The 26,424-nt window shown below is 42.1% G+C and overlaps 1 protein-coding gene across 3 annotated transcripts in view; it reads left to right on the forward strand.

The window, feature by feature from the left end:
- LOC125448583 (collagen alpha-1(XXVIII) chain-like) overlaps positions 1-26,424 on the forward strand; it is a 237,635-nt gene that overhangs the window by 17,108 nt on the left and 194,103 nt on the right. For all 3 annotated transcript variants that reach the window (XM_048523982.2, XM_048523988.2, XM_048523976.2), the window contains exons 6-10: positions 2,327-2,380; positions 6,017-6,061; positions 8,922-8,948; positions 14,188-14,232; positions 17,266-17,310. In XM_048523982.2, coding sequence (XP_048379939.2) covers positions 2,327-2,380; positions 6,017-6,061; positions 8,922-8,948; positions 14,188-14,232; positions 17,266-17,310 — 216 coding nt within the window. The remainder of the gene's footprint in view (positions 1-2,326; positions 2,381-6,016; positions 6,062-8,921; positions 8,949-14,187; positions 14,233-17,265; positions 17,311-26,424) is intronic.

The following is a 26,424-nucleotide window of genomic DNA, read 5'->3' on the forward strand; positions in this document are numbered from 1 at the left end:
CTTCTCAATAGGCACATTTCTGCGACAGGAGTTAACACTAAAATCAACTGCAAATTTTTAAATTTCAAAACTTTTTTTGTTTCTAACATGACATGATATTTCCTTCTGGCACTGAATGTAAACCCTTCTGCCTATACTGCTAACATCAGGGATCTGCGGGTATGCACACCTAGTTCCAGATCTTCCATTGGGAAGGAAATCATCACTGCAGTGTGGACAAGAGTTACACATCAGGACCATGCAGAAATCCTGATGCAGCTCACTCCACATGAATTTCCAGAAAGTTGAAATTTCCAATAAGCAATTACCTAGCATTTGAAACCCGCTGGTAAAGTTCCCCACTCTGAGTTAGTCAGAGGTTTTGGATGGTTCCAATAGACTTAGCTTAGTAGCTACCCAGGAAAAGTTAATGAAATTAAAACCTACTCTAACTCCTGGGAAATTATGTAATAAACTGATAACCTGACTCACTACAGCCAACCCACTCCCCCCACCCCACTCACATCCCTATCTTCTCTATCTCCCATCCCCGGACTGTGTGCCTCCTGACTCACCACGGATTCACTTCCCTTCTCCTTCCCCCTTTATGGACACTTGACCTGACACCCAGACTTCAATGTAAGCATCCAGTCACTGCCAGACCTGACTGCTACCATCTCCTTTCATCTTGCTCACTCACCTAACTTGATTCTACCCCATTCCTTCTATCACAGATTCACCTTGACTGCTCTAACACCCTCTGACCTGGCCTGACTCTCCCTTGACTTACCCAGAGCTCTCACCCACTAACCTGCCCCTCTGCTTCCTGCCACCCTACCACCTTCCCACCCTAGCCTCTTGCCTCCTTATCCCTTTATTTCGCCCTTAGCCCCACAACTTTACCTCACCCATAACTCTCTTATCCAACTGTCCTGCTGTTATCCCCCAGACATTAGTAAATAATATTGAATAATAAAATAAATAAGAAACAAGTTACACTTATAACTATTAAATAACAGTAGCATTAAGTTTTAAAATACATTTAATAAATATTATACATAATTAATTAATAAAAATAGTAATAACTACCTCAAAAGAACTGAAGAAAAAAAATGAAAAAATCCAAAATACATAAAGACGTTTTGTGAAATTACCTTTCTGCGTTAGTCTCTACAGTATTGGCTGCTGGCTTTAAAGGGTATCCCTAGGTCCTCTTTTGTCATGAGTTGGGGTGGGTGGGCTGTGCTGGCTTCACATCCATGTACTGCGTCAAGGTAGAGGAGGCTTCCAAGAGGAGCCAGACTCAGAAACCTGGATGTGTAAACCCCAAAAAAATGGAAATGGTCATTTTTGGCAGGATTGCAGTCAAACATTCTGTTAACAGTAATTGAAATTTCTGGGCCGTAATGTTCGGGAGTGGCTATATTACGTTAAGTTGGAGCATAGTTCAGGAAAATGCTTCATCTCATACAAAATCAGCTGAAACCAAATCTTGTAGGCTAAATTATAAAACCTTTGCACATTTGTAACAAGCACACAGAAATAATGGCAATGAACGAGACAGCACTGACCACAGTGTCACATGATAAAAAAAGATCACAACATATTGAGTTTAACAATTTGATGATGGAGATAATATTTGATAGGGAAAGGGATAAATATGTTAAAATACTTAATTTATTAAAGGATCCTTGATGTCTTTAAGCATTAAGTAGGTTCTTTGTAAAAACCACACTGGATGTAACTTGTCAGCAGTGAACTTACTAGCTGTGCTAAATTTACAAGGATCAGATCTTCTGCCTATTGTATTTGAATTCATCGGAATTTCAACTAGAATACAATTTGATGTGAATTTTCTAGGATATTACGATCAATAAATCAGAAGGCCACGACGCTGGCTTGGGTAAAGACAACCCTTTAGCCTTTTTGACTTTATTCTTCCAGAATAATAGCTCAAATTTCTTGCCATGACAGCATCAAGTTGTTTGTTTCAATCAGTCCAATGCTTTACTCATCAATCTAGACATATCATTGCAGACATCGATCTATACAAAGGGATATTTCTTGACATTTGTCTTAGATGTTTCCTTCAGAACCATGAACCTGCATTATCTCACCTACCTGCCCTAAAGTGTGTCAAGTAAGTTTATGAAGCCCTGGTCAAGTGCCACTTTGTTAAAATATGTCTCAAACCCATGCAAATGCATATACATTTTAGTTCATTATACTTATTCCTGGGAATTATAATTTATTCACTCAAGGGAAATTTGTTATACACCCTATTTGAAATACTATAATTTAGTTTTTGTTTCGTAAGTATTCTTCTAACATATCAATATGAATATAGGGGAGAAAAGGAGATCGAGGTAAAGATGGAAGCCCTGGTGCAAAAGGTGTACAGGTACTGAAAAAAATTATTATATTTTAAGTAGTCATTTAGTAACATAGAACTTGAGTATTGCTGAAAAAGACCACAGTTTGTCGAAACTTTTCATCTTGTGTTCATTGAGACGAGTCACAAGAATACGCATTTGAGTGGAAAGTCAAAAGTGTCAATTGGTTGGAGAGTATAGTCTGATTGGTCAAGTTGTTGCCATGGAGGATGCACTCATGAATGCTGCTTGACATTTAACAGTCAGACTTTGTTAAATTTTAAGCCAGGGAGATTAAATTTCTATTCTTGTGAAGTTTCTGAATGACCACATTACAAAAAGAAAATGTGCCTTTTTCAACAACAACATACTTTTATATTTCATTTTCAATTTAAGAGTAAAGTGAGACTAAAAATGAACACTTTGTGGATATTGCATTCCAGCAGCCTAGGCTAATGTTCTGGTGGAATTTACATTCAGTTAATCATTCTGGAATTGAAAACCATTCTCAGTGACCATTGAGCTATCATGAATTAATTTTCTTAAGGGAAGAAAATCTGCCATCCTTAACTTGTCTGGTTTATGTGTATATCCAGATCAACAGCAATGTGGGTGACTTTCAACTGCTTTCTGGAACTAGCAACTCATTCCATTCAAGGGCAGTTAAGACTGGGCAACAAACAATGCCCTTGTGAGCAACACCCACTGAATATCAAAGAATTTTTTTAAAAACTAAGTCTAAAGTCTGGAGTCAAAAATGCATCATACAAAAATTGTAGTACTTTTTAATGGAAAGGAAACTATTGATAGTTTATTTTAAAATTAAAGGGATATAAATACTTCATACGAAGTACATTTCCTTTTACAGTTTAACTTTTGAGGAAGATGAGACAATCATTCCATTGAGGAAGAAATATCTCTGGGGCATGTTACATTTTAGAGCTCCTGTTTGAATTTTTGTTCACATTTCAGCTTCTTAGATCATTGACTCCACTCAAGAAGACTGTACCTTTATTTGGGCAATTTTGTAGTAACTTATAATGAACTCAAAGAGTGATGAAGAACTACCAAAAAACCTTCATTACCATAGTTCAGATTTGCTTGTTATACTCATTTAAACAGGTATAGGACAAGCTTTCCATATGAACATAACTTTGAGTATGAGCTGTTGCACAAGTAATAGATAGAAATTTGACCTTAGCCCTGATTTCAATTGTTGATAAATATTTGGTACAACAGGATTGGATGACAATCACAATATTCTCAAAGTGAGACAACAAGGTGTAGAGCTGGATGAACACAGCAGGACAAGCAGCATCAGAGGAGCAGGAAGTCTGATATTTTGGGCCTAGCCCTTCTTCAGAAAATGGAAGTGGTTGGTTTCTGTGGGAGGTATTTAGATACTCCTTCTGGCCTCACAGGAATAATTTTCAGAAGAAGAAACTTGTATTAATTTTAATATGGCTTATGTAGTCACCAAACTCTGAGCAATGTGAATGCATACTCGGAAGAATATAAATAGTCTTGCATTTTGTTACTTCATTTCAAAGGTGAATATGTTCCAGGCACAAAATGGAAAATAGACTGAACATTTACCATGTAGCTGCCTAAAACTATTAGTGAAGGAAACAGTAGGAGGTATTTGAGATGGCAGTATTTGATAATTTTCTAAGCTTTGGTATCAATCTCATGGCTCTAAAATTCCTGTACATTTCTGTATACACTGAAGAATAGATTTGAATGCTGGAAACTATTTGCAAGATTTCCCTAACTCATGGACACTAAGCTGGAAAGCCAGGAAATAATAGGAATGCAAGTTGTGATGGTTGACTGATGTGGTCCCACTACTAGGAACTTTCCTTAGTGACATGGCTGACCAGCATTTACTATCCATCCCTAGCTGACCTTGAGAAGCTGGTTTTGAGCTTAAGGTTATTTGGCTGAAGTTACAGTTCCATGACCCAATGCCTTCTCAGCCGTAGCCGCCCATCTAGAGGGACTGTCTGCTGGTCCTTCTGATTTAAAACTTTTCCCCTCCCCTCCCAAGGGCAGCAACTCTATGTTGACTTGCCCACTTACTCCCCTGATTTGCTTCACCTGCTCTAATTGAACCAGCAGGGCTGCAGTGGTTTCAGGGCACAAACCTTCCGATTGAGCCAGCAACATTTACTTCCCGCTGTATATTGGATTGGAGGCCTAGATTATTAATTGATCAATTAGGAGACTTTCTCTATTTAAATAATATTCATGACCCCAGACTGCATTGGATGCTGGGACATTGAGTAAAGTTAAGGTGAGATTTTTAATTACTGATGAGTTGAAGGTTTTGGAAGTGGCTAGGAAAATGAAGTTGAGACCAAAGTGAGATCAGCCATGAACATATCAGATGGATAAGTAGGCTTGAGGGGCTGAATTGCCTACTCGTGTTCCTAGTTCTTATATTCTTAAAAGTGTTGATTCCATTGTTCTGTGTTGGCTCGGGACTACCATATTGTTCTGATATTTGGGTCCTGAAGCCTGCAATAAAATCTGGCCCCATGGACTAAATGAAAACAATTGCTTCAAAGCCACCCTTCTGACACTATCAGCCTGCTCTGCTGATTCTCCCAGATGTCTAGAAGATCTGCGCCTTTTGGAGTGTTCAGAGTTTGGTTTGTCCATTGTCAAAGGAAGGTTTCAGCTGAGTGGCAGCCATTCAATCATAGTTCACCAGGTTCAGTAATGTTACAGAGCTGCTTCTGGAATCGAGGAATGCAAAGGAAATTCAGGATGATCCCCTCATATTCCTAGGATTTCCCTTCCTTTGAGAAGGCTGCTGTACTTTTCCATCAAGTTCTTTGGACACATGTTCAAAATCAGGAGTTTTAGGTAGGATGATACTATAGATGAATGTATGCATGCTGTCATCAGGGTCAGTTTTAATTTACAACAATTGCCAATTGAGCTGTCTGCCTGTTGCACTCATTACCTGACTGCCCTGATCTAGAGAGATATATACAAGGTGGCTACATTCTTTTACACCAAGAGTAAAGTTAAAAAGTTTAATTGCCCCAAATTATTTTATTATTTTACTTTCTTTCCTTTCTGCAGTGGAGTGAAATCTAAGTATAATGCATTTTCATATGAATAAAGAGGCCAGTAGCAGGCAAGTGCAAAGCATACTGCTTTGTAGAACATATTGGTGTGCAACTGTAGGAGGAAGTCAATTAAGAATAATATTATTGTTGCATTGACAATCATTCAATTGCTCCTGGAAAGAATGTCTGAATGCCTTTCAGATATGATGTTGCATAAAAGGTCAAGTCTGGGAAAATGGAATAGGTGGCCATGAGAGCACAATGAGTTGAAGGCCCACTGACTATGTTGTAATACTCCAGGAATTTCAAGAAAATGGAGACTGTGAGGGCCACTAAATAATTACCTTTTTTTTCATCAGTATGATAGCCAGCTCTATATGACCCATCTAGTCAATGAAACTCTTTTGAAATCCATTTGAATTTAACTTGCTAGACTTGGCCAACTGTTGAGCTGTTCAGAACACATTTTCGGTGTTAAAATATTTGGTAAAATAATATTTTATAGTGAAATAAATGCCATTTTAATTCAAAACCAATTGGAATCTCTGAAAATATAGTGAATTATTATTTTTGATCCTTTATTAATAGGGACAACGTGGATTAAAGGGCGAGCCTGGAATTTCAGGTGTAAAGGTGAGTAAGTTTCTGATTTCTAGTACTTTCGAGTAAGTGCAACATTCATCAAGTGTTCACCTTGGTCAACGTTCACTCCCTTCGCCACCAAGGTTCAGTCGCAGCAGTGTATACTATCAGTGTATACTACATGGGCAGCACTGCAGTAACTCATCCTGGCTCGCTCAACAAACCTTTAAAAACCTGTGGCTTCCACCATCTAGAAGGACAAGGTCAGCAGATACACGGGAACACCATCACCTGTAATGTTCCCTCTATACCACGTACCATCCTAACTTTGAAATATATGGCTATTCCTTTACTATTACTGGGTTACGTCCTGATTCCCACTTCTAAAAGTACAATGTCAATAGTCCACATGGACTGCAGTGTTTCAAGAAAGCAGTTCACACCATTTTTTCCGAAGCAGTTAGGGTTGGGCAATAAATCCTGTCCCAGCCAGCGACGCCCACATCCCATGATCAAGTAAAAGAAATGATAAAAGGCCTATTTATGATGAAAATATTTTTCAATCTGAATATTTTTGGCATTTGTATCGATGGAATAAACGTGAAGTCTGATACAAAGTTTTTCAAATTAGCTTTAAGTGATTTGTGTGGGGTAATTTCAATGAGATATTCTTGTCCTGTTTCAGCTTCACACAAGTACTCTACAAAAAAAGTCTGAAAATCTTTTAAACTATGCTTTTGATCTTTTAAAATAAATGAAAAGCCATTTTCCACTCACTGTTCACTAACATTAAAATTAACCTGGATTCTCCTGATATTGGGTATGGAAAAGCAGACAGTAAAACAGAGATCTGACCACCCTGACCTCTCTGGAGCAGTTTAGGGTTGAGAGCTGCAGTAGTAACCTATCATATTGCAATTGTTCACGTTTTCTCATTTATGTCTGATGAGTGTTTCCCAACCCAGTTATGATAGTTTAACTGCAGCCTATTTAATGATTGATCAGCGTTAGCTTTTCACTGTGATACTTGATTCCATTTTATTCATGATATTTAAGACAGTTTTCCAGATTGACCTACTTACCTGAATCCTGGTGTTTTCCTGCTACTTTGCATCCATTAACAGATTTTGTTCACATTTCCTCTCCCAAGAACATAAGAAGTAGCAGCAGGGGTAGGCCATATATCTCCTTGAGCCTGGTCAACCATTCAATAATACTATAGTTGAACTTTTACAATAATTTGACTTTCCCAACCTCTCCATGTGTCCAAAACTATTGTTCTCGGTCTTGAATATACTCAGCAAGTGAACATCCATAGCATTCTGGGGTAGAGAATTCCAAAGATTAACAACCCTCTGCTCCTCTTAGCCCTATACACCTGTGCCCTTATCTTTAATAAGACCTTCTTACTCTTCATTCTCAAAACGTATCTCTTCACATTTCTACATCTTAATTACTCAGTCTTCTAAACTGCCGTATTATCAACCGAAGTTGATAATAGTTTAACTTATAACTAACTGCACATTGTATATTTCTGTCATCCACGTTGTGATATCATAGCCCTTTTTTAAAAATCTTCTAACCCTGATTCCTAGAGGATTCTGCTGCATATATTCCTTCAGTCCAAACACCCATTTTCCTTCAGAATGAATGTGATGAACTCTTTCCTTTGCATACAGAATGAATTTGATAATTTTAAAATTGTTGTGATTAAAGGCACAGTTTTTAGAATTAATTCATTCAGCGAATTACACCACATTAATTTACTATGAATTACTGGAATCATATAATTTCACATTTTACGCACAACAGAAGTTCATTTTTATATGCAGCATATAAGCTTGACCCTTTTTGGAAGCTTCAAAGTCAAAGTATACACATTGATCCGTGACAACAAATTTTGTCACAACACAATAGTGCAGGAATCTTTGGGGAAATTTTAAAGCCCCCAAAAAGAGCAAGAGAGGGACTGTGGGATTAGGTGGTATATGATGCGTTTAAATATACTTGTTAAAATTATGTATGACTCAGACCCGTCATAGTTTTCTACTCTGTTATTCATTATTGCCGAAGGATACTGCAATCCAACCGTGTTTTCTCCTCGATAACAAAGTGTGGAGCTGGATGAACACAGCAGGCCAAGCAGCATCTCAGGAGCACAAAAGCTGATGTTTCGGGCATAGACCCTTCTCTGATGAAGAGTCTCAGCCCGAAACATCAGCTTTTGTGCTCCTGAGATGCTGCTTGGCCTGCTGTGTTCATCCAGCTCCACACTTTGTCATCTTGGATTCTCCAGCATCTGCAGTTCTCATTATCACTTGTTTTCTCCTTATTTCCTGCTGCAACTTGGCAATCTCTCCCTCACCCTGTGATCAACTCCAAAGACTTCTGATCCATATAATAAAAGCAGAAATTGCTGGAAAAGCTCAACAGGTCTGGAGAGGAATCAGAGTTAACGAATTGGGTCGAGTAACCCTTCCTCGGAACCTCTGATCCATAATGTCTTCCAAACTTATTAACAATCTCGTCCCAATCTACTGTCCACAATCTCTCCCTCCCAACTCATAAACTCTCCCTCGCTCCTTCCTCTTCTCTCCTTGGCTGAAGCTGAATGACATTGGCCTATTTACCTGATAGATGGTAGCCTCTTAAGCAAGCTGCCTACCAAGAAATCAGGAAAGGGAATTTAGATGTGGTGCTCTCTGTACATTTAACAAGACTTCCATGTTGTGTCATTAAGGGTTTCCTAGCTACCATGATTCCCCTCCTCCTTGATCTTCATGACTAAAATGTAAGAATTAGCAACATAGCTCATTGACCTGAGCCCCCAGATTTACATTAGATCTGGTCTTACAAGAAAAAACTGTAACTTTGTGACTTAAGTTATTTTTAACTTCTTATTTTCCAATAGGGCACAGCTGGATTCAAAGGACACAAGGTAAAGTGTAATACTATTTCACTGAATAACATTTTTACTGTTACAAATCCAAATGATGGTAGGAAACAGAAGTCTGAACTTCCAGATCAATTCAATTCAGCACAGACTGTGAATTAGTTTTGCCATTCTACATGGTTTAGTCATATGCTTACCCAGCCCATCAGCCAGCTGATCCACTGGGGAAGCACATTCCATTTCTTCTTAACTGTGCTGTTTCTGGATTCCATATTTACGTGGATTTATATTTTTTTAAAAATGGTAACAAAACAAAATGTTCTCAAAAGGTCTTCCTGTGCATCAGTCTAAGAAAACAACATCTTACATGTTCGTAGGTTAGGCCTTCTGTTCCCTTAGCTATCAGCTGAATGTTCAACTTCATAGAACCTCTATATATAGGATAGGTCTTCGCTGTATGACTCTATGACTCTATGACCAAAGCTTTCAATGATATGCACATTCTGACAAGGCAAAGGTTAGACATGTTTTTGGTTTCATTATTCAATTTTTAGGACCTTACACATTGTTGCATGGACATGAGGCAAAAGTACAAGCTGTGATGCGGAAAGTGCGGTAAATGATTAAGAAATAGTTATGTAAATTTAACCTTACCTTTAAATATTACGTTAAAAATACATTTGTTACAAGAAAATGGCCCAGGATACAAACCATAATACATTTTCATCTGGTTTTAGGCGAGAGGATAAAGCTTTTCATTTAACATTGTTATAATTTTAGCGTTTAGAAGCCTGTTTCTTTGTCTGTTACCTCTTTTATGATTTCATGTCAAATGACTCATTTGTCCTTCAGTTGCATCAATTATGTAACTTAATTTATAATTAAATCGATTCATATATGAGAAATTGTTATTATTGTGCTCATTAAGTTTATTATACTTTATTTGCATTACTTAAACTTAAATCAAGTAAATACCCACTAGAATTAATGTAATTTTTGATGGTTGTATGATTTTGCAGAAGAGCTAGGAGCAGCCAATAATGACATAATGGCACAGTTCTTGAGAGTGTGCTGCTATGGAGATATCTGGCAATTCATAGAAATGGATCCTCAAAGATGGCAGAACACACTGAAAGAATAGTAAGAACAGCATATGGGAACTTAAGCTTCATAAATGGAAGCAATGTTTACAGAAACAGAGAAATTATGCTGAAGCTTTAAAAACGTTGGTTAGATCACAACCCGAGTATTGCATCAAGAGTGTGAAAATGCAGAGTAAATATATCATTTTAACACCGGAAGTAATTAGTTTTAAGATATTGTGGATTACTAAGGAAGATAAAAACAAATTAATATTAAAGAACCAAATATATGGATGTGAGTTTGCTCGCTGAGCTGGAAGGTTAGTTTTCAGACATTTCGTCACCATTCTAGGTAACATCATCAGTGAGCCTCCGACGAAGCGCTGGTGTTATGTCCCGCTTTCTATTTATCAGATAACAGATAAATAGAAAGCGGGACATAACACCAGCGCTTCGTCGGAGGCTCACTGATGATGTTACCTAGAGTGGTGACGAAACGTCTGAAAACTAACCTTCCAGCTCAGCGAGCAAACTCACATCCAGAACCTCAACCTGAGCTACAAATCTTCTCAAAACTCGATAGAATTAAATATATAATCACTCTTAAGTAGTGATGATGAATAAAAGAGAGTTTGGGAAAATAGATTTTGAGTGGAGTAACCAAAGCTAAAAGAGAATTCAAAGGAACATATTCAAAAAGACCAAACGGAAAAGAAAAGTATCTTACAGATTTATCAATAACAGTCATAGTGAAATGGGACTTATGAAAGAAAAATGTTGTGATTTTGTAAATAATGATAAAAAAATCAGGTAGCATTCAAAATGACCTTCCATTAGCCTTTATTAAAGCAATAGATATTAGAGGAAAGTTGTACATTAACATTGTTGAGATCAGATACAGTATATTTTGATGAACATATGTTGATTAGATTAAAGAAATTGGAGAGAAGGAATTTTCATAGCCAAAAGGAGGCATTTTCAGATATGTGCGGGGAGAGGGGCTTGAGAAGAGCCCCATTCTAACCTGAGCTTTCTCTATCATCCCTCCTTTGGCCAATTTGAACTGGTTTGGAGGCTTGTATCAGCATTCCTCAAGGAAGTTCCTTATCAAACTGTCTCTGTGCAAGCATTAGTTGTATTTTCACTCCATATTCAACAGGACTCTGTTTGTATGCTATCTTAATCTTGTTGCCTTATTCCTTCCATGACAAGTCCAATTGCTCTAGCTTAGAGCTCAAATTAAAAACATTAGACTACGGACAATGTGATCAAAGATAATGGGAACTGCAGATGCAGGAGAATCTGAGATAATAAAGTGTGGAGCTGGATGAACACAGCAGGCCAAGCAGCATCTTAGAAGCACAAAAGCTGATGTTTAGGGCCGAGACCCTTCATCAGAAAAGGGGGAAGGGGAGACGGTTCTGAAATAAGTAGGGAGAGAGGGGGAGGCAGACCGAAGATGGATAGAGGAGAAGATAGGTGGAGAGGAGAGTATAGGTGGGGAGGGGATAAGTCAGTCTGGCAAGGACGGACAGGTCAAGGGGGTGGGATGAGGTTAGGAGATAGGAAATGGAGGTGTGGCTTGAGGTGGGAGGAAGGGATAGGTGAGAGGAAGAACAGGGTTAGGGAGGCAGGGATGAGCTAGGCTGGTTTTGGGATGCAGTAGGGGGAGGGGAGATTTTGAGGCTTGTGAAATCCACATTGATCCCATTGGGCTGCAGGGTTCCCAAGCGGAATATGATTTGCACTTTCTGCAACTGTTCGAGCTCCTCTTGGAAGCACTAGGCGGCGCTGATACAGTCATCAATGTAACGTAAGAAGAGATGGGGTTTAGGGCCAGTGTAGTGTGGAAGAGGGACTGTTCCATGTAACCTACAAAAAGGCAGGCATAGCTTGGGCCCATGCAGGTACCCATGGCCACCCGCTTTGTCTGTAGGGAGTGGGAGGAATTGAAAGAGAAGTTTTGGAGGGGCTCGAACAGTTCACCCACTTCACCAACACCTGCCATCCCAACCTCAAGTTCACCTGGACCATCTTCAACACATCCCTCACCTCCCTGGACTTCTCTGTCTCCATCTCAGGCAAACACCTAGAAACTGATGTCCATTCCTCTCCACCTATCTTCTCCTCTATCCATCTTCAGTGTGCCTCCCCCTCTCTCCCTATTTATTTCAGAACCCTCTCCGCATCCCCCTTTTCTGATGAAGGGTCTAGGCCCGAAACATCAGCTTTTGTGCTCCTGAGATGCTGCTGGGCCTGCTGTGTTCATCCAGCCTCACATTTTATTATCTTGGATTATCCAGCATCTGCAGTTCTCATTATCACTGATAAAAAGGCTGGAAGTGATTTACTGTTGACATATACTGGCTGAGGAAATATTTTTGCTGAAACAGCTTTGCCAATAGTCTAAGATAACAAAGTGTGGAGATGGATGAACACAGCAGGCCAAGCAGCATCTTAGGAGCACATCTCTGATGAAGGGTCTAGGCCCGAAACGTCAGCTTTTGTGCTCCTGAGATGCTGCTGGGCCTGCTGTGTTCATCCAGCCTCACATTTTATTGTCCAGCCTTTTTATGATGCTTCAGTCATGGGTAGCCCTAACAGACTACAAGTGGTCCCAACAATTGTGGCCTGGATTCAAGTGAGAGCGGTGGGTGCATGTTAGGGTGGGGAGCTGAGAAGCAAGGAGGTGAAAGGCTGAGGTGGTGTAGTGAGTGGAGAAGGAGCACTGTAGGGGATAATTTCAGATTTCGGCAAACAGAAGAGCAGAGAGGGTGAAATCCACAGAGAGTGAAAGAGGCAGTTTTGAAGCTATTTCAATTTTAGTAATGTCAATTTAATATTTATTTATTCAGTATTTTACCATTTATACAATTTAATCAGTAATTTATCTAGTAATCCAAGATGGTGCCAGAATGTGGTAACATTATACACTTATCACTGTGCCTGGGTACAAGTGGCAATATTAAATAAATCTAAATCCAATGTGTAGAAGAGGACTTGAAAACATTGCCCCCATTTCCGACCTGAGGTTAAAGCAGGCTTTCTCCTACCACTGAACTCCTCGACGGTGAGGTTGATTGGAGGTCAGGTGGAAAATGGCCTTTACAAACATTAGTTGTGCACTTAGGAGACTCAATTGGGATAAGCATGGGCAGGCTGAGCTAGACCTCAGCTATCCAGGTGTAAAATTACAGACAGGTCAGGGAAGTAGGTGGGACCCTAACATTCTTCCCATCTCCCAGACTTGAATATCTCAACCATGGAATATGGCTGCGCTATCCCATCCCCCTACCTAAGGAAAGCTGGCTTTTCAATATCTTTTTCTTCCATTTTGCACCTCCCTGACTACTTGCAGCTTTTCTAGGATGAGTCATAGGGTCTCTGTTGACAGGGACTGAGGGTTGCTAATCATCAGGTGAGAAGGAGGGGTCAAGCTGGGTTGGTCCTTCCGGCTGGGAACCTTCTCCATTGCATTCAGTTCCCAGACAGGGGCAACATTTCTCCAACTGCACGCACACATGTCCACCAACCCACCCCCCAACCCTCACCCAGCCCCCAACCATAATACCAACTGTGCAGTCGGGCTGCTGGGATTTACATGGCAGCCTCACCATTTAATTTGCCACTGAATGTCCTTAATTACTTCAAGAATGGGTGGACACTCTGACACTACCATGGCACATGTAGAATATTGGCATGTAGACCACAGGTACAGTGGGCTTCCCACAATCCCACCTAGCTTTACTTAAACCTCCCCCAAGATTGTAGTCTGCTCTTATGGCAAAACATTGCACATGCATAAAATTGTGACTTAGATTAATATTTGACATTAAAATGGCTAAACACGTAAAGAATATGAGGAACATGGAATATTGAATTTTGGGACTAATCACTCATGTGGAGAGGATGAACTAGATGGATCAAAAGGGCTGTTTTTCTGTTGCAACCTTATCGTATGTTTCTGCATATGTCTACTTAGTAGAGCATTTGTTTCAAATGTACTTAGCAACTTGTATAAATATTGTAAAAGCATGGGACGAGGGAGTGAATTAATTGTTCATGGACTAAATATTCACAAGTTTAACGGTATGTTCATACGTTATAGCATTCTTTTCGCTTGTCTTTTTCTGTAGTGTTGTGACATTGGATCTGTCAAATTTACAACCTACCTGACAGTTTTATTCTTATTCTCACTGCAGGGTGTGAAAGGTGAATGTGGGATTCCAGGAATAAAAGGCGACAGTGTACGTATACTTTCCATATACCAATCTTCTCTTTAAAGCTTTTCTTCATTTTTCTGTATTTAAAAATCAATTTTGTGAAAGGACAGCAACATTCGTTTAGGGCAAAATCTCATGCTCAAGATGTAGCAGAAACAGACATACTTTTGTTCTGTCCCATAATTTCTCTGAAGCAGTAGTGTTTTTGCAATAAAATTAATCGCACACTGCAGAATTTTTAAAATTTGCTTCTAAAAGTTAAGATTCCTCTCCTGTCTTCTGAGGGATGACCAACAATAATTAGTTTTGCAGAAATAATGAGAAGTAGTTACATTTTTCGTGGGGCATTACAGAAACCTGAGTCTTACTTTGAAATCATTAGAAGAGAAAATCAGTTCTTTTGCAAAGTTGAAACTTATGCCCTGTGAGGGTTATCTTGTGTAATTTGGTATTTTCAGGACAAACATAGTTTGAAATTTGAATGCAACAATATCACCCTTGTCCTTTCACTTCAGGTGTTTGGGTTCAGATCTTATCAAGCCAAATAGCCTTAAGGTCTTTATATCTGCTGGCTATAAGATTCCGTGTAAATGGAACTGGTGAAGTCATTGCCCAGTCACAATAGATGCTAGATCAGAGTTGAAAACCTCATCAGTGCTAATTAGCAATACTGTCAACATGGCTGAACCCAGAGAGACTGTTTTCAGTGTTGGCCACTGCCGGCTTCACCATCCAATTATGTGATGGTGACTCAGTCCCTCAGGTGACTCAGGTGCTGCCCTAATCAGAAGGCCGTCAACTGAGCAGCTTCAGCAATGCAACCAGTTGTGGTGTCCATTGCTGAGACTTTAGCTGCAATGGGAGACGGTATCTCCGTGGCCGGAAACCCCAAAATTGGGTAAATACGACCTGGGGCTGGTGGGGTCAGACAGATAAATCCTGACGATTGAGGTAGTATGAGAGTGGTGCTGTTGCAGTGGGTAGCCATTGCCACTGTAGGGTCTCTCTCTAAACTGTGGAGTCCACAGATTTTCTTATTGCACATTTTTAAACTTTCTTTGATTCCAGTCTCCTTCCTCAGGCTGGTTGAAATCTTGGTATCCCGCGTGATCCTGAGCTGAGCTTCTAACTGTGTACCCTTACCATTTAAGATTTTCTACCTCTGGGCCAGTACACATATGCCTTGTGCTGCTGTTGAACCCCTCTTGTTTTTGCTTTATTTTCTGCAGTCTCAAATATTCTAAAGACTTTCTATAATCCAAGTCTCTGCTACCTCTAACTGAACAAATTTCTGTTCATACATGTCCAAGTGCGCAATCCATCAAAGTTTTAATTTTAAAGTTCTCAAACCTGAGGTTCAAAACCCCTCCTTATTTTTAAACTCTTTCAACCCTACAACCTTTTGAAAACTACATTCCTCCAACTCTGGCAATTGTGTATCTGTCATTTCCTTTGCCTGACGATTGATAGTCATTTATACCCAAGCTCTGGAATTTCTTTTCTAATTAACTTCATTTTCCTTTCTCCGGTTATGGTGGTTTTAGAAGTTATCTTCCTCACCAAGCTTTCTGTCATCTGTTCCAACATCTTGTTATGTGGCTGAATGCTAATTTTTGTTTGAATATGTTTCTTGTGAAGTGTCTTTGGAATGTCTTGCTATGTTTAAAACACTGTATAAACGCAAGTTATTGTTTATAGATACACAATAAAATATTTTTAAATGTTTTTATCTCATTGAAAATACAAATTGTTTTAATATCAGTTGAAAGGCTTGTACAGAATGAATTTGAGGTGTAGTACAGAATCTGACTACTATGATGCCATGTTTCCCAATTTCTTTCACACAAAGAAGGGAAAATGTGTCCCCTGCTGGTGAATGTTTCCAATGTTCCATCTACCTGCCTGAATAACAGTGTCACAAATGTTTTGAAAAGGCTGGCATGTTTTGTGAGCGTGTTTTTACGAAATAAAAAAAATTGAGACCCGTTTCCATCAATTCATCGCTAGTTACATTCAACTGTAAGAAAGATGTCACTTGGGACTATTTCCATTTAAGCTTAAATTGAGTGAGCAATCTTCATCATACTGACAGCTTTTAAAAGGAAGTGGGCTTTGGTGCAATAATATCATGGAAAATTAGTGTGCCTGATAAGTGATTCATTGCTAAATGTTCGTATATTTCTGAAGGAATAATTGAAATGATTGTTGAGACTGCAATATGCAAATGTTCTTATTGCAGATTTATAATTGTTGAATCTCCATGATGTATGAACAGCAGTTTGTTTACATGTTTATCACACTGTTGGCATAAGTTAACATCTGCAGGTATTTGTGAGGGGAACAAGTACTGAGAAAGCAATTAAGAAGCGATTGAAAGCTTGGATGAAGAGTTGGTATTTTAAAGAGCTTCACAATGACAAAGAGAGATTGATAAGTCCAAGGAGGGAATTTAGTTAATTGTGAAGTGAAAGATGAAGAATGTACCATAGAATTGAGGTATGGAGGAATTGCAGGTGGATTTATGGCTTCAAAGGATTACCGATCTATGAAAAAGCCAGATTGTGAAGGGATAATTAGTCTTAAATCTGAAGTGCTGGGGAAAGGGGAAACCAATGCAATTTAGTAATGATAGTTTGCTGGACAACTATGTTGATTTTTTATGAAGTAGGAGGGCAAAGTTCTGAACAATTTGGAGTTGATGGAAAGTCAATGGTCAGAGTCTGGCTGGAAGAGCATCAGAGTTTTCAGACGTGGAAGTAATTAAAATGACGTTGTTTAGTGCAGTAAATAATGAGAAGACATCAATGAGTTTAATGTGCTTCTGTAAAATGTATTTCTCAGATTTAAAAAAATTGGAAAACATTATTTAATTTTTACATCTCTTCACCGGCAGTTTGCTTATGCTGCAATTATTGCAGGTTGACATAATCAGCTAAGGTTCAATGCTTTAAAAAATCTTCTACAAAATCAAATACTTAATTATGAGTCCCTCAACCTTTAGTTAGAACATTTGGCACTTGGTTAAAAATCTTACTAATGTTAACATTGATCTTCTAGGGTCCTGAAGGACCACCAGGTCCAACTGGAAAAAGAGGAGCAATGGTAAGTGCACATTAGCCTCCTGTTTTCAAATTGTATTTGAATATGTTAAGTACAATTGGTTAGAAAAGTAATAACATCGGTTTTGGTTAAAAAGTACTTTTGCTCTTTTTATTCCACTTGTTGAAGGTAAGAGTAAAGATTTTAATAATTGGGATCCATCTCAACACCTTACTGAGAGTAGCAATGGTTTTTACCAGCATACGGGGTTAGTGAGATACAGAATCAACACTCTCTGAAAACCTGGAAAGAGAAAACCAAACCATCATCTCCAACGCCATTCATGACCTCACCACCTCAGGGGACCTCCCACCCACAGCCTCCAACCTCATTGTTCCCCAACCCCGCACGGCCCGTTTCTATCTCCTTCCCAAAATCCACAAACCTGCCTGCCCTGGTCGACCCATCGTCTCAGCCTGCTCCTGCCCCACCGAACTCATCTCCACCTATCTAGACTCCATTTTCTCCCCTTTGGTCCAGGAACTCGCTACCTACGTCCGTGACACCACCCACGCCCTCCATCTCCTCCAGGACTTCCAATTCCCTGGCCCCCAACACCTCATTTTCACCATGGACGTCCAGTCCCTATACACCTGCATTCCGCATTCAGATGGCCTCAAGGCCCTCCGCTTCTTCCTGTCCCGCAGGCCCGACCAGTCCCCCTCCACCGACACCCTCATCCGCCTAGCCGAACTCATCCTCACGCTCAACAACTTCTCTTTCGGCTCCTCCCACTTCCTACAGACTAAGGGGGTGGCCATGGGCACCCGCATGGGCCCCAGCTATGCCTGCCTCTTTGTAGGTTACGTGGAACAGTCCCTCTTCCGCACCTACACAGGCCCCAAACCCCACCTCTTCCCCAGCTACATTGATGACTGTATCGGCGCTGCCTCTTGCTCCCCAGAGGAGCTCGAACAGTTCATCCACTTCACCAACACCTTCCACCCCAACCTTCAGTTCACCTGGGCCATCTCCAGCACATCCCTCACCTTCCTGGATCTCTCAGTCTCCATCTCAGGCAACCAGCTTGTAACTGATGTCCATTTCAAGCCCACCGACTCCCACAGCTACCTAGAAAACACCTCCTCCCACCCACCATCCTGCAAAAATTCCATCCCCTATTCCCAATTCCTCTGCCTCCACCGCATCTGTTCCCACGATAAGACATTCCACTCCCGCACATCCCAGATGTCCAAGTTCTTCAAGGACCGCAACTTTCCCCAGACAGTGATCGAGAACGCCCTTGACCACGTCTCCCGCATTTCCCGCAACACATCCCTCACACCCCGCCCCCGCCACAACCGCCCAAAGAGGATCCCCCTCGTTCTCACACACCACCCCACCAACCTCCAGATACAACGCATCATCCTCCGACACTTCCGCCATCTACAATCCGACCCCACCACCAAAGACATTTTTCCATCCCCACCCCTGTCAGCTTTCCGGAGAGACCACTCTCTCCGTGACTCCCTTGTTCGCTCCACACGGCCCTCCAACCCCACCACACCCGGCACCTTCCCCTGCAACCGCAGGAAATGCTACACTTGCCCCCACACCTCCTCCCTCACCCCTATCCAAGGCCCCAAGATGACATTCCACGTTCAGCAGAGGCTCACATGCACATCTGCCAATGTGGTATACTGCATCCACTGTCCCCGGTGTGGCTTCCTCTACATTGGGGAAACCAAGCGGAGGCTTGGGGACCGCTTTGCAGAACACCTCCGCTCAGTTCGCAACAAACAGCTGCACCTCCCAGTCGCAAACCATTTCCACTCCCCCTCCCATTCTTTAGATGACATGTCCATCGTGGGCCTCCTGCAGTGCCACAATGATGCCACTCGAAGGTTGCAGGAACAGCAACTCATATTCCGCCTGGGAACCCTGCAGCCTAATGGTATCAATGTGGACTTCACCAGCTTCAAAATCTCCCCTTCCCCCACTGCATCCCTAAACCAGCCCAGTGCGTCCCCTCCCCCCACTGCACCACACAACCAGCCTAGCTCTTCCCCTCCACCCACTGCATCCCAAAACCAGTCCAACCTGTCTCTGCCTCCCTAACCTGTTCTTCCTCTCACCCATCCCTTCCTCCGACCCCAAGCCGCACCCCCATCTCCTACCTACTAACCTCATCCCACCTTCTTGACCTGTCCGTCTTCCCTGGACTGACCTATCCCCTCCCTACCTCCCCACCTATACTCTCTCCACCTATCTTCTTTTCTCTCCATCTTCGGTCCGCCTCCCCCTCTCTCCCTATTTATTCCAGATCCCTCACCCCATCCCCCTCTCTGATGAAGGGTCTAGGCCCGAAACGTCAGCTTTTGTGCTCCTGAGATGCTGCTTGGCCTGCTGTGTTCATCCAGCCTCACATTTTATTATCTTGGATTCTCCAGCATCTGCAGTTCCCATTATCTCAACTAAAATGAGCTGCACTGCTTAAGATTGAATGAGATGATCTTGACATCGAGATGGGCCTCTTTAGACTTCTCATCTGATTCTGCCAAACATCTCGCCATTGACCACTCTCACTCAACCCCCCTATAAGATTCCAATCAATGTATTTGAGTATTGTTTTCAATTCACTCATAGGAAATGAACAGTACACAGGACTGGTACAGTCAACATTTTTTGCAAATTTCAGATTGAGTTTCAGAAGGTAGTGATGTGTCCCATCATTAACAGCAATAATCCATTTTCTGAAGGTGCTGCCAGTGTTGTTAAGTAGAAAGTTACAGAATTTTGAGCCAGCCATGGTGAAGGAACAGTAATACAGAAACTTAATGACAGCAGGATCGTATGTAACTGGATGTGATTTTCTCAAGAACGCTCTGCCCCTGCTCTTCTAGACGGCAGACTTCACAAATGTGGGAGTTGTTGTTTAAGAAGCCTTGATAAGTTATTGCAATGGTATTTATTGATGCTTTACCTGGATAAGAATGTTGACAGAAGAGAGAAGTATTTATGTGACTCTTTATGATTTTGTTTGGCTTCCTATCAGTTCTACATCAATGAATCCAGTATAGTTTGACAATCTGCTCATGGGTTTCTATTACTGAATGGGAGTCTAGGCTTTGGTGAAATTTGGCATTTTCATAATAAATTGATTGTTATTCACATGTTTCTTCTTTTATGCTGCTTCTCAAAGATGAAGATTAGAAAAACAATGATTACAAAATTACACCGCTAAATATCCAACTACCAAATGAACAGACCATGCAGAGTTATGTCTATAACTGTTCATTTGCATTTCATTGTTTACTGCAAACTCAAGTGTGTTTACTTCCTTTTCCTTACAAACTCCACTTACTGGGGAACACCTGCCCTTCTTTTTGAAAACACACTACCAAATCAAACAACAAGCACTGCCCAACAGCTATCATGGTGGAATTTGAATCTGTACCCCGAGAATGTCAGTCTGGGCCTGTGGATTACCAGTCAGCAACATTAGCACTACCCCACCATCTGCCTCATAGAAAGTGTACTTTTTCTATTGTCAGAAGGTCCTCTTACACATAACTGTTTCTTTTTCCCTGTCACCAAATCACTCATGAATAACACAGTGTGGAGCTGGAGGAACACAGCAGGCCAGGCAGCATCAGAAGAGCAGAAAAGTTGATGTTTTGGGTCGGGACCCTTCTTCAGAAATGGGGAGGGGGAAGTGAGCTCAAAAATAAATAGAGAGGGGAGGGCTGGGGTTGGGAAAGGTAGGTGGGATGGTGATAGGTGAATGCAAGTAGGGAGTGGTGGGGATTGGTCAGTGAGTTGGGAGGAGCGGATAGGTGGGAGAGAAGATGGACAGGTTGTGTTAAGTCAAGGAGGTGGGGATGAGAGGGAGGGTTGGTCGTGGGATGAGACTGGGGAGGGGGAGATTTTGAAACTGGTAAAATCCACATTTAAGCCCTTGGGCTGTAGGTTCCCAAGACAGAATATGGGGTGCTGTTCCTCCAGTTTGCGGGTAGTGTCATTGTGACACTGGAGGTGGCCCAGGATGGACATGTTGCCAAGGGTGGGCGGGGGAGTTGAAATGTCTCACAACCGGAAGGTGTTATCGTTTGTCATGAACAGAGCACAGGTGCTTTACAAAGAGGTGTCTGAACCTCTGCATGGTCTCAGCAATGTAGAGAAGGCCCCATCGGGAGCAGCAGATGCAGTAGACCATACTGACGGATGTCCAGGTGAACTCCTGTCTAATGTGGAAGGTTTGTTTGATGATTTGAATGGAGGTGAAGGAGAGGTTTAGGGGCAGCTGTCGCTCTTTCTGCAGTTTCAGGGAAAGGTGTTGGGGGTGGTGGGGCTAGTGGGGAATGTGGAGCGGAGGAGGGAGTTGTGGAGAGAGGCCCCTATGAAAGGCAGGTAGGGGTGGGATGGGAAGTATATCTTAGATTGTGGGGTTGGATTGTAGGTCGCGGAAGTGGCGGAGAATTATACATTGGAAACAGAGATTGGTGGGGTGATACATGAGGACAGGGGAGATTCTGTCTTTGCTTTTGTTGGGGGGAGGCGATGTGAAGGCAGAGGTGAGGGAAACGCAAGAGATGTGGCCGATAGCATTTTTGACCACCAAAGTTGGGGGTGTTTGTAGTCCTTGAAATAAGAGGACATCTGGGATGTTAGGGAGTGGAACACCCCATCTTGCGACCAGACACGGCAGAGGCAGAGGAATTGGGAGCAGGGGATCACATCTTGCAAGACGGTGGGTGAGAGGAGGTGTAGTCTAGTTAGCTTTGGGAGTCAGTGGGCTTGAAATAGATTCAGAGATAATGGGAACTGCAGATGCTGGAGATTCCAAGATAATAAAATGTGAGGCTGGATGAACACAGCAGGCCAAGCAGCATCTCAGGAGCACAAAAGCTGACGTTTCGGGCCTAGACCCTTCATCAGAGAGGGGGATGGGGGGAGGGAACTGGAATAAATAGGGAGAGAGGGGGAGGCGGACCGAAGATGGAGAGTGAAGAAGATAGGTGGAGAGGGTGTAGCTGGGGAGGTAGGGAGGGGATAGGTCAGTCCAGGGAAGACGGACAGGTCAAGGAGGTGGGATGAGGTTAGTAGGTAGCTGGGGGTGCGGCTTGGGGTCGGAGGAAGGGATGGGTGAGAGGAAGAACCGGTTAGGGAGGCAGAGACAGGTTGGACTGGTTTTGGGATGCAGTGGGTGGGGGGGAAGAGCTGGGCTGGTTGTGTGGTGCAGTGGGGGGAGGGGATGAACTGGGCTGGTTTAGGGATGCAGTAGGAGAAGGGGAGATTTTGAAACTGGTGAAGTCCACATTGATACCATATGGCTGCAGGGTTCCCAGGCGGAATATGAGTTGCTGTTCCTGCAACCTTCGGGTGGCATCATTGTGGCAGTGCAGGAGGCCCATGATGGACATGTCATCAAGAGAATGGGTGGGGGAGTGGAAATGGTTTGCGACTGGGAGGTGCAGTTGTTTGTTGCGAACTGAGCGGAGGTGTTCTGCAAAGCGGTCCCCAAGCCTCCGCTTGGTTTCCCCAATGTAGAGGAAGCCGCACCGGGTACAGTGGATGCAGTATACCACATTGGCAGATGTGCAGGTGAACCTCTGCTTAATGTGGAATGTCATCTTGGGGCCTGGGATGGGGGTGAGGGAGGAGGTGTGGGGACAAGTGTAGCATTTCCTGCGGTTGCAGGGGAAGGTGCCGGGTGTGGTGGGGTTGGAGGGCAGTGTGGAGCGAACAAGTGAGTCACGGAGAGAGTGGTCTCTCCGGAAAGCAGATTGAAATAGATGTCGGTTTTGCAGCAGTCACTAGATATGGAGATGGAGAGTTCCAGGAAGGAGAGAGAGGTATCAGAGAAGATGAATTTGACGTTAGGGTGAAAGGTGTTAGTCAAGTTAATGAGCTGTTCAAATTTCTCACAGGAGCTTGAGGCAGCACCGATATAGTCATCGATGTAGTGGAGGAAGAGGTGGGGGGACGAAGGGGGCGATAATGCCAGTGTAGCATCAGAAGATGGACCCCCTGAGCTCCCTTCCCCTCCTCCATTTCTGAAGAAGGGTCTCGACCTGAAACATCAACTTTTCTGCTCCTCTGATGCTGCCTGGCCTGCTGTGTTCCTCCAGCTCTACGCTGTGTTAACTCTGACTCCAGTATCAGCAGTTATTACTATCTCTGACCAAATCACTTATGGTATTTTTTTCAACTATTAACCACCACTATTACCTTTGTTTTCCAAACTGATTAATTTACAAAGTCCATTAAGGGCAATGGCAGATCATGAAAGGTGAAGCAGAGGTAAGACGAGAGGGAGGTGGCTAAATAAAAACAGAGTTGGAAGGGGGGGATAAAGCATTCTACCCACTTTGGGAAAACCTGCCCTTTTTATAACCGCAAGTGCCCTGACTCAACTGAATTTTCTTTTACCATCAACAATTCACCTATTCTTTTTTCCATTATTAACAGCCACCAATAAATCACCTATGTTTCCAAATGAATAATTTGCATGCAAGGCCTTTATAAGGGCAATGCAACCCATCAAAGGTAAGAGAGAGGTAGGGAGAGGGAGAAGACGCTAAATCAAGATGGAGTTGGAATAGAAGAAAAATAACTAAATATATGTTATAATAAGCATCAGCTGCTCTCTGTTATCCCTGGAGCATGACCTGGTTCATTCATGAAAGAACCATCATTGACCAGATTGTGAACAAAGACATGAATTTAGTTTGAGGTCCAAACCTGCACATGCAGAAATGTTCATTGATGCATCAAAAGTGGTGTTAAGAAAATGTACATACTAAGCTACAAAGAAGGAACCAATCTCCGGTCTATACTGAACTTAAATTGAAAAACATGCTAATGGGACTATATTCTGATCCTTCTGCCCAGTATCAGTGTGATGCAACGCATCATCCTCCATTGCTTCTGTCATCTGCAGTCTGACCCCAGCACCAAAGACATTTGTCTCTCCCCAACCTTGTCTGCTTTCCGGAAGGACCACTCTCTCTGTGATTCTCTTGTCCGCTCCACACTCCCCTCCATCCCCACCATACCCAGCACTTTCCCCTGCAACCGCAGGAAGTGCTACACCTGCCCCCACACCTCCTCCCTCACCCCCATCCCAGGCCCCAAGAAGAAATTCCACATCAAGCAGAGGTTCACCTGCACATCTGCCAATGTGGTATACTGCATCCGCTGTACCCGTTGTGGCCTCCTCTACATTGGGGAAACCAAACGGAGGCTTGGGGACCGCTTTGTGGAACCCTTAAGCTCGGTTCTCAATAAACAACTGCACCTCCCGGTCGTGAACCATTTCAACTCCCCCTCCCATTTCTTAGATGACATGTCCTTCCTGGGACTCCTGCAGTGCCACAATGATGCCACCCGAAGGTTGCAGGAACAGCAACTCATATTCCGCTTGGGAGCCCTGCAGCCTAATGGTATCAATGTGGATTTCACAAGCTTCAAAATCTCCTCTCCCCCACTGCATCCCAAAACCAGCCCAGCTCATCTCTGCCTCCCTAACCTGTTCTTCCACTCACCTATCCCCTCTTCCCACCTCAAGCCGCACACCCTTTTCCCAACTACTAACCTCATCCTTCCCCCTTGACCTATCCGTCCTCCCCAGACTGACTATCCCCTCCACACCTCCCCCCCCCCCCCATACTCTCCTCTCCACCTATCTTCTTCTCTGTCCATCTTTGGTCCGCCTTCCCCTCTCTCCCTATTTATTTCAAAACCCTCTCCCCATCCCCCTCTCTGATGAAGGGTCTAGGCCCGAAACGTCAGCTTTTGTGCTCCTGAGATGCTGCTTGGCCTGCTGTGTTCATCCAGCTTCTCACTTTGTAATCTTAGATTTTCCAGCATCTGATTATATCTGATCACATCTTTAATAACTCAGCCATGTCTCTTGCCTGTAAGTGTGAACTCAACTTTTGTTCCAAACACACCGCTTTCCTCCTCTTACCGTTGATGTGCTTTTAGAAGATTTTGGAATTTCGTTTTATGTTAGTTTCCATTCTGGGAACAATCTTCCCTTTCTGGCTGCTGTTTTCAACCCAATGCAAATCCGTCCATGGATAAGATCAGCGCCAGATGTTTCCTCACATTGTTGTAAATAGCCTAGGCTAGGAATATCACTTAAAGGTTACCCCACCAGTGCAGCAAACCACTGGTTTACTGTGTTTGATTGACACTCAGTGAGAGAAAAATCAGTCATTATACACAGTCTGGCAAAGAGCTATAACAATATCTGTAAAAGGAAAAAGGAGGGGCATTATGTGTGACAGTTAATGGAAAATTCTGTAGGTAACATTTGAAATAACGGAACAGTATAGGAATGAGTGTGCATGATTTGAACGTTATTGAATGTAATGGTATAGATTTAATATAGTTTCAAACAATAAACATTTTGGAGGATAGTTGATTGGAATGTCAGTAAATTCATTTGCCCTCAGGATTGAATGTTAGAAAACACAGTGCTAAGTATAATTATCATTGGATACGTAATTTGCTTGGACTAGAATTTATAAGAAATGCTAGTCTTGCAATTTCAAACATTTATTGTGAGCAGTGTCCCAAGTCTTCATTTATGGAATGTGAAATTGGGTTTATTATTAATCCTATCATAATAGAATGGTGTCTTTGAGCTAAATAGCTCTGAATGAAAACCTGCATGTGCATTATTCTTATTCAGTAGCTGACTTAGCATGGGATTAATATGGCGACTACTTGTTTTATTTTAAATATTATTGAACAAAGTTCCTAAGGCCATGGCAGAAGGACTGCACAAAATCTTGATTAATAAGTTTTAGGCTTAAATGATCATTTTCCTCCTAAATGGTTAAAAAAATATGACATGGGTGTGCAACCGTGGCAAGAACACCTATGATAGGAATCCCCTTATAACTGTCTGTAGTTTTGGAGGCCTTAGTTTCAGCTTCTGTAAAGACGGTGTGATGAAAAATGTATATTACATATTAAAATCATTTTTGAAGGTATTATCATTACAAGTAGACATATGTGGCTCATTTCTATAGAATTTTTCTTTAAAGTAGAGTCAATATCAGAGTCCTTTTAAAATAGTGACCTTACTGCAGAAAGCAATTGGCTGTAAACCTGTGCAGTGTGTTAATGGAAAATTGTGTGTACTGCATTGGTTTATGACAGGTG

The sequence above is a fragment of the Stegostoma tigrinum genome, chromosome 2 (assembly GCF_030684315.1).
Source record: "Stegostoma tigrinum isolate sSteTig4 chromosome 2, sSteTig4.hap1, whole genome shotgun sequence".
Classification (NCBI taxonomy): domain Eukaryota; kingdom Metazoa; phylum Chordata; class Chondrichthyes; order Orectolobiformes; family Stegostomatidae; genus Stegostoma; species Stegostoma tigrinum.